At 37.7% G+C, this 11,989-nt stretch overlaps 1 protein-coding gene across 1 annotated transcript; it reads left to right on the forward strand.

Moving 5' to 3' along the window:
- Positions 1-888: 888 nt before the first annotated feature.
- LOC141631903 (uncharacterized) lies at positions 889-10,885 on the forward strand. Its single transcript, XM_074444510.1, has 2 exons — positions 889-1,340; positions 10,564-10,885. The coding sequence occupies exons 1-2, from the start codon at positions 889-891 to the stop codon at positions 10,883-10,885; spliced, it is 774 nt and encodes a 257-aa protein (XP_074300611.1).
- Positions 10,886-11,989: the final 1,104 nt, after the last annotated feature.

Below are 11,989 nucleotides of genomic sequence, written 5' to 3' on the forward strand. Positions count from 1 at the left end.
AAACAGACAAAATGAACCAAAGTAGCCATTTCGGGGCATAATGCAATACAAAACAGTACAAATGTACATAGAAATACGTGCAAAATAAGGCTAAAAAGACTATATAAAATGCACGTCTCACGGTTCGTTGCGAATTTAAGGCAACTAACAATGAAACAGAGTACGAAGCCCTAAGACTAGGGTTGCAACTAGCTCTGGAGTTGGGAGTCAGAAACCTACAGGTATATAGCGATTCCTTGCTAATAATCAACCATGTGAATAATGAATATGTAGCCAGGGATTCAAAGATGATAGCCTACTTGAAAGTAGCAAAGGAGCTTAAGCAGAAATTCAGAGATTGCAAGCTCAAACAGGTCCCCAGAGACCAGAATGTGGAGGCTGACGCCCTAGCAACCTTGGGGGCAACCTTCAAGCCAACAGAGCTGGCCAACATCCCCATCGCGTATGTATCAGAGCCATCAATCCAAAAGACGGAGGAAGAAGACAAAGGAGAGCTGGAAGATCAGCAAGTGAGGCAACAGTTCTGTCAAGTATAGACGACCAGTCAGCTGACCTGGATTGGCGTACGCCTTACCTAGATTGGCTGAAGCTCGCAAAGCTGCTAGATGACAAAAAGAAGGTAAGGGGTTTCAAAATAAAAGCCTCCAGATTTACGCTGATTGACAATGTGCTTTTTAGAAAGTCACTGGCAGGACCCTACTTACGATGCCTGGATAAATTAGAAGCACAAACTGTATTGCATGCCCTCCATAGTGGCGAATGCGAAAACCATGCAGGGGGCAGGTGTCTGTCAAACAAAGCCCTCAGACAAGGCTACATCTGGCCTACAATAAGGGCAGACTCAGCAGAATACGCTCGGAATATGACGCCTGCCAGCGGTCAGCACCAATGATCCACCAGCCAGCAGAACCTTTGCATCCCATCATTTTCCCTTGGCCATTCATGACATGGGGAATGGACATCGTGGGCCCTCTGCCTAGAGCCCCAGGAAAAAGACTGTGGATAATGCTAGCAATGACAGACTATTTTACAAAATGGGTAGAGGTAGAAACATTCAGAGAGGTAAAAGATAAGCAAGTCATTTCTTTTATCAAACGTAATATCATCTGCAGATTTGGTATCCCATCAGAAATCATATGTGACTACGGATCGCAATTCGCATCAAATGACGTGGAAGGATACTGTGCCAAATGGAACATCTCTCTAAAAAAGTCAGCACCCATGACTCCAAAGTCCAATGGGCAAGCTGAATCTAGCAATAAGATCATCATGGATAATTTAAAAAGGAGATTGGAAGAGTTAGGAGGAAAGTGGGCAGATGAGTTGCCACTGGTACTATGGTCAGACAGGACTACACCAAAGACGGCAACATGCCAAACACCCTTCAGCTTGGTGTTTGGCGCAGAAGCAGTAATTCCATCAGAAGTTCTAGTTCTAACCCACAGGTATGGATGTATGACAGGGGAAATAAATGTTGGAATATGTGTCCTCCGACAATAATGCGATCACAACTGTTGATCATGATGATCACATGTTTAAGTCTCATTTTAAAGAATATAATTGGGAAGTAATATTTTTACTGTCAACTGATCAACATATATCGGTAATGGTTGGCTGACTAGAGTTTGACATTACTGTCGTACGACGGTGGTGATCAGTTGATCCCCTAGGTCATACCTATAGGGCAACACTCTTAATTGATCATTTAATTAATCGTATAATGTTACGAGTTAATTAAATTACTTGAAAATTGACGGACGATTTTGGAAGTAAAATTTACGTATCACATTGAAATTGATTAATATGAGATACGGTCTGAGTAATCGAATTGTATCATTACTCAGATGAAATTATTGTTTAAGGAAACAATTAAATTTGAATGAATTATTATAAATACAAACTGTTGTGATTTATAAATGGTAGAATATTTTGGTACAAGTAATTATGAATTACTAAGTCGATTTTTGTATATGACGTATTTTTATTAATACGTTGATTTTTAATATGTTAAAAATACATGACAAATTTATGTTACATATGACATGTAACATATTAACAATTGACAAAAATAATATGGATTCCATATTATCCATATGTGCCAAAAATATGAGGATGATTAGGCAAATATTAAGTTATTTTATTAGTGGTAAACAACATGATTACCTACTAAAATAGCCTTGCATACCTATTGCTCATTGTGAAGAACAACTAGGGCATGCATTGGCTCTTTTGTACCTCCTCTCCCAACCGGTTTTGGGGAAGAAAACCCTTGTGGTTTTTCTTATTATTTTGCTTAATATTCACTTAGATATTGACTAGTGATTATTATTCATTCAACACACCAAAAACAAGAGTTTTAGAAAGAGAAAAATCACCTTCCATTCTCCTCTCTCTCAACCGGTTTTGAGAGCAAAAACCAAATATTTTTGGGTCAATTTTTCTCACAAAATTAATATTATCTAGTATACATAATATTAATTTTATTAAGAGTGTGCTTTGGGTATTAATCATTGGGAGAGATCCTACACTTGGGTCTTTGTTCATCCAAAAGGAAAGCTCAAGAACAAAAGAGAAGGAGATCTCTTTTGTGCCCATATGAACCGAAATTCCAATGTAAGGATGAATGTTTCTTCTCTATTTTGTTAAATAAGTTTGCATGCATAAGATCACTTGTTAATTTTATGACAAATTAAAATGGAACATATATGAATATGTAAGTATCTAGATCTACTTTTCCTTCAATCGGTATCATGAGCCATGGTTGTTTGCATGCAAATCGGTTAAAAGTTTTTCCGAGTTATAAGAATAACATATAAAACTTGAATAATTTGTGTTATTATGATATATCACGAAATTAATTTATGCATGTTAAATTTCTGGTCCTAAAATGTTTTTAGGCTATTTTGGTTAATTTACGGATTTTTATTGTTCATATTATACAATAATGGCATTTAAATATGATTTTATGAGTAAAAATGTCATTTTCGGTCTAAAATTAGCTATACTTCGAATTTTCCAGTGATATTTGGATATGTTGTCACATATATTATTTTGAGATAACCTGTAAATTTTCATAATTTTTGGACTTGTTATGCTCGAAAAATGGATTTTTCATTATTAAATTCGGATTTAGGTGAAAAATAGGTTAATATGAGTTAAATTTCGAATCTGGTCATAGAAATTTAGTATGTTGTGACATGCAATTTTACAAGATGTGTGTAAAATAATGGGCTATAGTGAAGTCTTTTTGCATGATTTATGGATTTTTGAAGAAAAATGGCATGAATAGTGACTTAATTAATGAAAAATTAATAAAACATAATCTATGACTAAGGAAAAACGTCCAATGTTGCATTTTCAGATCTAAAATTGAAAAGTTGATGAACATATTTTTCACATGTTTTTATGATTATTTTAGTTAAAACTGATAAACCGCAACATTGTTTTTCCGAAAAATTTCGAAATTTTTAACCTAAGTTTTTGAACATTATGAGTGTCATGGTATTTTCCAGAATGTTCATGAGTTTAAAATTTCAAATTTTGAATTTATTTGAAATTTTGTGATTTATTCGAAGTTTATAGCTTATTTTTGTAATTTTTGGTCCATTAATGAACAATTTTAGAAATATGAGTTAATTATGGTCAAATAATTAGTGAAGACTAAATTTTGAGTCCTAAGAGGTTAGGGTAATTAACTTATGCATAAATATGAATTTATGTAATTTTTGTGATTATAAAATGTTGAAATCACGCAAATCCGTAAAAACCGAGTAATATATGATATTGGCTAATTAAAGGTGATTTAGCATAAAATTGGGCAAGTTCATACATATTATAATGCTGCATTTTCTTTATGATTGTCATAATTTTAATTTATGTAATTTTGAATTATGTAATTTTTACTTAGTATGGCCTTAGATTTTAATTGGTATTTCCCGAAATGTATGGGAATATCGATTCGGTTGTAATTTTATTGTGATCTCGTATCACCGTTTTGTAATTTAATAGATTTATTTTATTTTAGTTACAAATGTATAATAGGAAATTATGTAATTTATTATGTAATTTAAATTCATTTCGGAGTTCCCAAAGACGGATTTCTTCAAGATGGCGATACATAAAGACGGTGTTACCTCGAGATGCGTGCCACAACCGAAGTTCAAGGGACCAATGGAGTTGGTTTCCGAATATGTAATAGTTAAATAGTTTTTCTATTTTAGGAAAGGCCATACTAGGATTTATTTATTTTATGCTTGCATTTTATTTTATGTCACATGCATCGCTAAATCGCCATAACTAAAACATGCATCCTCATTTTATCGAGTTTATCGACCGTGTCAATTAGAATTATCGTAGTTCACCGCTTTAGTTCACTTAAAACGTGATAGATAATAAATTGACATGACCTCTCGCTAAAACAATCAATTGAGACATAGCCTTACCAAATAGTAGAAACCATGAAAACCTATTTCGCGAGGGAGTGCACTCGGCCACACCGGGGTACAAACCTTGTTACGTACGGGAAATGGGTGATAAATGTCTATCCACCGAATTCATATTGATAAGGGATGTATCGGCCACACCGTGCCCAGGTTAATGTGGGTTTTGATCATGGACACATTTATTCGAAATTTGGATTGAACTCAACAAAAGTTTTTGATAAGGGATGTATCGGCCACACCGTGCCCTTGTCGGATGTGTTTTGGGCTAAAGATAATTGTTAATGTAATATTATCGACCAAGAGTTCTAAAAGTAGAATCGATTAAACGTTAATCCACCGAGTTATATTGATAAAGGATGTATCGGCCCCACCGTGCCTAAGTCGATATGAATTTGGGTCTTGGAATCATTTATAATAGTTGGGTAGAGGTCACTATATAAATGTTCGTATCTTGTTAAATATTTACAAGTATGATATTAAAAGACAAATGTTAATATTTCCTTTTCCTCCATATTTGTAGTTCTTTACAATGAATCCATCAAACGCTACCGCACCGATAACTATTGAGTCTTACCACAATGTTTTTGACGACGTTTGCTCCAACAATGATTTCGACACTACTAGAGAACTTCATTTTGGGATAGGTTCGGATGGAAACCTTAACTTCATCACTTCTTCTAAACCACCTACTACTACTAGACCTCGTGTGAGCCCGTCTCAGGAAGACTACCTCATACAATCTATAGGGTCTTTGTCTCTGGAAGATAAAGATGCCAAAACTAGTGGGAGCTCAAGCAATAAAGTTCTTGCTTCAAAGGGCAAAAACTTCAAGAAGAAGGGAAAGAAAATCAAAAACTTCAAGCAAGTTAATGATGAGTGCCATTATTGCTATGGCATGGGACATTGGCTTAGGAATTGTCCCGTATATTTGCGAAATATAAGGGAAGGAATCATCGTTCCAAAAGGTAAAATTCCTAAAGAAATTTATGTTATTGATATAAATTATACTTCCACTACGACATGGGTACTATATACCGGTTGTGGTTCTCACCTTTGTAATCATTTACAGGGTTTAATAGACGTGAAGAGGCTTAGCAAGGGAGATGTGGATCTACGCCTTGGAAATGGAGCTCGGGTAGCGGCCGAATCCAAAGGAACTTATGTTCTAGCTTTGCCTAATGGATTTGAGTTGTATTTACATAATTGTTTTTATGTGCCTACACTCTCTAAAAACATTATTTCAATCGCCATGCTAGACATGGACGGTTTTTGTTTTGTCATTAAGAACAATCGTTGTACTATTTCTAGGAACGACTTGGTTATAGGCCAAGCTTCCTCTATCAATGGCATTTACATTTTAGAGACCTCAAATCCGACTAATGATATTTATAACATTCAATCAAAGAAACTCAAATCAAGTGACCCAAGTGAAGCGTTCATTTGGCATTGTCGATTAGGTCACATAAACGAGAATCGCATCAAAAGATTAATTTCGACTAATGTGATTACACCATATGATTATCAATCATATGGTACATGCGAATATTGCCTACTTGGCAAGATGACTCGTAATCCTTTTAGTGGTAAAGAGACACGAGCTAGTGAACTATTGGGACTCATACACACCGATGTATGTAGACCAATGAGTATCACCGCTCGTGGTAATTATGACTACTTTATAACCTTCACCGATGACTTGAGTAGATATGGGTATATCTATTTGATGAAGCATAAGAGTGAAGCGTTTGAGAAATTCAAGGAATTTCAAAACGAAGTAGAGAACCAATTGAACAAAAGGATTAAGGCACTACGATCCGATCGTGGTGGAGAATACCTTAGCCTTGAATTTGATTCACACTTGAAAAGTTGTGGTATTATATCACAACTTACTCCACCCGGAACACCACAACTTAATGGTGTTTCCGAAAGGAGAAATCGAACCCTACTTGATATGGTTCGATCCATGATGAGTCAAACCGAGTTACCAAACTCGTTTTGGGGATTTGCGATTCAAACCGCAATTAGATCTTTAAACAATAGTCCCACAAAGTCCACTGAAAAGACTCCATGTGAGATGTGGACGGGAAGGGTTCCCAATATATCCTATATGAAGATTTGGGGATGTGATGCTTACGTCAAGTCTAAGAACGACAACAAGCTTACCCCAAGATCCGAAAAGTGCATCTTTGTAGGTTATCCCTTAACCTCACGAGGTTACTACTTCTATAAACCTCAAGAAAACAAAGTGGTTGTGTCTTGTGAGGCTGTCTTCTTAGAAAGAGAATTTATTTCTAAGAGACAGAGTGGGAGAAATTTTGAACTTGATGAAGTTCAAGAGCCACAAACCGAGATAGAGACGCAAGAAGAAGTTCCTTCGTCGTCTAATACGGTTATTCCTCCTCCTCTTAGAAGAACGGGCCGTGTTATTCGCCATCCCGATCGATATGTAGGACTTATCGAAGAAGATGGAACACTTGATGTGTTGCTTATGGAAAGTGACGAGCCCGCCAGCTACAAGGCCGCAATCTCTAGTCCCAATTCCTCCTTATGGCTTGAAGCCATGAAGTCCGAAATGGATTCTATGCATGAAAACCAAGTTTGGGACTTGGTAGATTTGCCTAAAGGGGCAAGACCCCTTCAATGCAAATGGATATTCAAAGTAAAAAATGGCATAGAAGGACATGATGATGTCTACAAAGCTAGGCTAGTGGCAAAAGGATTTACCCAAGTCCAAGGTCTCCATTATGATGAGACCTTCGCCCCCGAAGCCATGCTAAGATCCATACGGATTTTGTTAGCGATTGCCGCATTTCATGATTATGAAATATGGCAAATGGATGTCAAAACCGCTTTTCTAAATGGGCATTTAGAAGAGGAGGTGTACATGATTCAACCCGAAGGTTTTGTTGATTCTAAAAATCTAACAAAGTGTGCAAGCTTAAGAGATCCATTTATGGTCTTAAGCAAGCATCTAGAAGTTGGAATCATCGATTCAATCATGTTATAAAGGAAAATGGTTTCACTCGAAGTGTTGAGGAACCATGTTTATACATGAAATTTAGTGGGAGCAATGTTGTGTTCCTAATCTTGTATGTCGATGACATACTACTCATTGGAAATGATATTCCAATGTTGTCTTCTGTTAAGAAGTGGTTAGGTAACCACTTCCAAATGAAGGATTTAGGAGAGGCACAACGCATATTAGGTATCCGGATCCATAGAGATAGATCCAAGAGGATATTGGCACTAAGTCAAGAGTCTTATGTTGATAAGATTCTTCGACGGTTCAGCATGGACAAATCCAAAAGGGGTTTGGTACCTATGGTAACCGGGACGATATTGAGCAAGACTCAATCTCCCTCCGAACCCCATGATGTTGAACGCATGAAGTTGATCCCTTATGCTTCCGCTGTTGGATCAATCATGTATGCCATGATATGCACACGTCCTGATGTCTCGTATGCCTTGAGCATGATGAGTAGATATCAAGGAAATCCAGGTGAGAGTCACTGGATAGCCGTCAAGAACATCCTTAAGTACCTGAGAAGAACTAAGGATTCTATCCTAGTGTTTGGAGGAGACACTGAGTTGCGTGTTAATGGATACACGGACTCAAGTTTTCAAACAGATAGAGATGACTTGAAATCACAAGCTGGTTTCGTTTTTATGCTCAATGGTGGTGCCGTAGTGGAGAAGCTTCAAGGAAGTCAGAATCATGGATTCTACAACGGAGGCTGAGTACATTGCAGCATCAGAAGCTGTTAAGGAAGCTGTTTGGATCAGGCAATTCATGGAAGGTCTAAAAGTAGTACCTACCGCCAATGATCCCATCACTCTCTATTGTGATAATAGTGGGACAATCTTCCAAGCTAAGGAGCCAAAGTTTAGTAATAGATCTAGATATGTACTTAGAAAATATCATGTAATAAGAGATTTCATTGAAAGAAAGGAAATTGCGATTTGTAAGGTTGGGACGGATGACAACATAGCCGATCCGCTCACCAAGCCTTTATCGCAGGCTAAACATGATGGACATATGGCGTCCATGGGACTTAAACGTGTACCGAGTCTATGTTAGATTTTGAAATGAAGTAAAAGTGTTGTTTTTGTTCATGTTCATAATCACATTTGTCTTTTATCTTTAATTTATACATTGTTACATCCAAACGGGTTGTGGTGACAATTGAACCCCGTTAAAGTGAACACGGATTAACATAGTATTTGCCCATAGTCACTTGTATGAGGTGACGTCTCGAAGTGACTAGAGTGTGATGCGATTGATGGCAAGTTCAAGTGCCATAGAGTCATGTGAGATGACTAGTCGATCACATAGGCAGACTGTTAGGAACATTTTGTCGGGCCTAATGACCGCTTTTAGAGTTCTGGCAAATTTATATAGCCTGGTCGTGGCGAGAGCTACTATAGTATTCGAATGAGTCGATTCTTTTGACTAAAGACTATTCACCTAAGATGGCACAGTTTCAGATTAACTTTGATTTGTGTTACTACGACCTTCGTAAATGGGGCCAAATGGGCACATTTTGGGTTATGATGGATGTGGCTAGTTGAAGGGAATGAGTGCGATAGGAATTGTCCACCCCTAGTCAGGGTTATAACAATATCTCAGGGCCACTCGAGGAGTAATGAACTGGAAATGCGTGGCTACGCTCGGAAAGTATCTATGATGGATAAGTCCGGTCAATCAGTTATTCTCCAAATCGAGGAAACCACTCTCGATATGATCACTTGCAAGTACGACCTGAATGACACCTTGCATTGAGTGGGAGATAGTAATAGGACAAGAGAATTGGTGACGCACACTTGTCGAGGACAAGTGGGAGATTGTTGGAATATGTGTCCTCCGACAATAATGCGATCACAACTGTTGATCATGATGATCACATGTTTAAGTCTCATTTTAAAGAATACAATTGGGAAGTAATATTTTTACTGTCAACTGATCAACATATATCGGTAATGGTTGGCTGACTAGAGTTTGACATTACTGTCGTACGACGGTGGTGATCAGTTGATCCCCTAGGTCATACCTATAGGGCAACACTCTTAATTGATCATTTAATTAATCGTATAATGTTACGAGTTAATTAAATTACTTGAAAATTGACGGACGATTTTGGAAGTAAAATTTACGTATCACATTGAAATTGATTAATATGAGATACGGTCTGAGTAATCGAATTGTATCATTACTCAGATGAAATTATTGTTTAAGGAAACAATTAAATTTGAATGAATTATTATAAATACAAACTGTTGTGATTTATAAATGGTAGAATATTTTGGTACAAGTAATTATGAATTACTAAGTCGATTTTTGTATATGACGTATTTTTATTAATACGTTGATTTTTAATATGTTAAAAATACATGACAAATTTATGTTACATATGACATGTAACATATTGACAATTGACAAAAATAATATGGATTCCATATTATCCATATGTGCCGAAAATATGAGGATGATTAGGCAAATATTAAGTTATTTTATTAGTGGTAAACAACATGATTACCTACTAAAACTTGCCTTGCATACCTATTGCTCATTGTGAAGAACAACTAGGGCATGCATTGGCTCTTTTGTACCTCCTCTCCCAACCGGTTTTGGGGAAGAAAACCCTTGTGGTTTTTCTTATTATTTTGCTTAATATTCACTTAGATATTGACTAGTGATTATTATTCATTCAACACACCAAAAACAAGAGTTTTAGAAAGAGAAAAATCACCTTCCATTCTCCTCTCTCTCAACCGGTTTTGAGAGCAAAAACCAAATATTTTTGGGTCAATTTTTCTCACAAAATTAATATTATCTAGTATACATAATATTAATTTTATTAAGAGTGTGCTTTGTTTATTAATCATTGGGAGAGATCCTACACTTGGGTCTTTGTTCATCCAAAAGGAAAGCTCAAGAACAAAAGAGAAGGAGATCTCTTTTGTACCCATATGAACCGAAATTCCAATGTAAGGATGAATGTTTCTTCTTTATTTTGTTAAATAAGTTTGCATGCATAAGATCACTTGTTAATTTTATGACAAATTAAAATGGAACATATATGAATATGTAAGTATCTAGATCTACTTTTCCTTCACTAAACAGTGTAGAGATGATCAGGAGCCTGGACACGATAGATGAGCTGCGAGCAAGTGCAAAGATACATCTGGCTGCCTACAAACAGTCAGTCGCCAAAAGCTACAACAAAAACGTAAAAATTAAGATTTTGGACGTAGGAGACCTGGTTCTCCGCGAGGTGTTCCAAAACACCAGGAATCACAAAGCAGGCAAATTCGCCTATAAATGGGAAGGACCATACCAGGTTGAAGGCGTTGTTGGCCATGGGGCGTACAGATTGATGGCCATGGATGGTCACATAATACATAAACCATGGAACATACTTCACCTGAAGAGATATCACTTTTGATAACAAATAGAATTTCGTCTACAGAGTTTGTATTCAAAAACCCTAAAAAAAACGGTAGTAGGCATACTACCAACTTTTATTTCACTTCTTTTTGTTTGTTTACATTTCTTTGAACTATAAAATTGCTATTGGAGCTGTCTGGTCGGTAGCTTCCTGGGACCATGGTTGCTCTGGAATCCCATGAGATAGCGCCAGTGTTGCAAGCAGGACTGTAAACTATGAACGCGGGGTGACAAGGCACACGACACTCCAACATGCCTAAGCTAATTATCCTGTAGGAGCACCCTCACCAGGCGGTTTGTGGAACATACTAAGGGGAGCTTGGTCGACAGCTCAAAGCTAACGTAGCTACCCCGGATACCACCCCAAAAAGTAGCTATCGACACCAAGTACTCGGCATATTCAGGGCCCCAGCATGCATGCACAAACATATGGAGCGCAGGGATCTCTGAGCTACCAAGATCCTGCAACATTCCACTAGTCCTAGAATGACGATAAAATTGCCTAAGGTATAGGAATAGGCTGTACCTTCTCATCGCCAGCAGCCACTCGCCAACCTCAGGCATCAGCACACTCAAGTCAGCTTAAATAGGGTAAAGGGTCTCCAGCTGCCTCTCTTCCTCCTTTATGGATTTCAGGGTAGGAGGCTCAGCCAGTGCATCACGCATTCCACTGATCTTGCCCCGCCAGGTAGCATAAGTAACAATATTGGTGGCGAGGGAGATCAGCTCACTGATATTTCCATCAGAGCGCTTGAGGGCATCAGAGAAAGTATTGCACACTTCTTGAGTACGTGCCAGCAGGTCAGCTTCCTCCTCCAACTTCTTCTTGGCTCAAGTTAGCTCAGCCTTTAGCCCTGATACGTGCTCCCTCAGATCAAGACGCTGCTGCTCCAAGTCGGCGATGATCCCAGAGAGCTCTTGGTTCTTAGCATGCGTGGCCCGACTAGTGGTCTGAACCACGTTGATCATCTTATTGTTGTAGAGTGCTGACTGAAAGGCCTGTTGTCAAGAAAGAAGAGTTAGCAAATTCAGCGAGAAAGGGTTCTAACAGGCAAGGCAGCAGAAGAGGAATATGTACCATGAAAGCGTTGTGCACATCATT

The sequence above is a fragment of the Silene latifolia genome, chromosome Y, assembly GCF_048544455.1.
Source record: "Silene latifolia isolate original U9 population chromosome Y, ASM4854445v1, whole genome shotgun sequence".
NCBI classification, from domain to species: Eukaryota; Viridiplantae; Streptophyta; class Magnoliopsida; order Caryophyllales; family Caryophyllaceae; genus Silene; species Silene latifolia.

What these genes read in the sequence shown, in the direction of transcription:
- LOC141631903 (XM_074444510.1), top strand. Translation starts at nt 889, where the DNA reads ATGATCCACCAGCCAGCAGAACCTTTGCATCCCATCATTTTCCCTTGG. An exon ending in GAGTTGCCACTGGTACTATG is followed by an intron (nt 1,341 to 10,563) that starts GTCAGACAGGAC and finishes TTCACTAAACAG; the next exon opens with TGTAGAGATGATCAGGAGCC.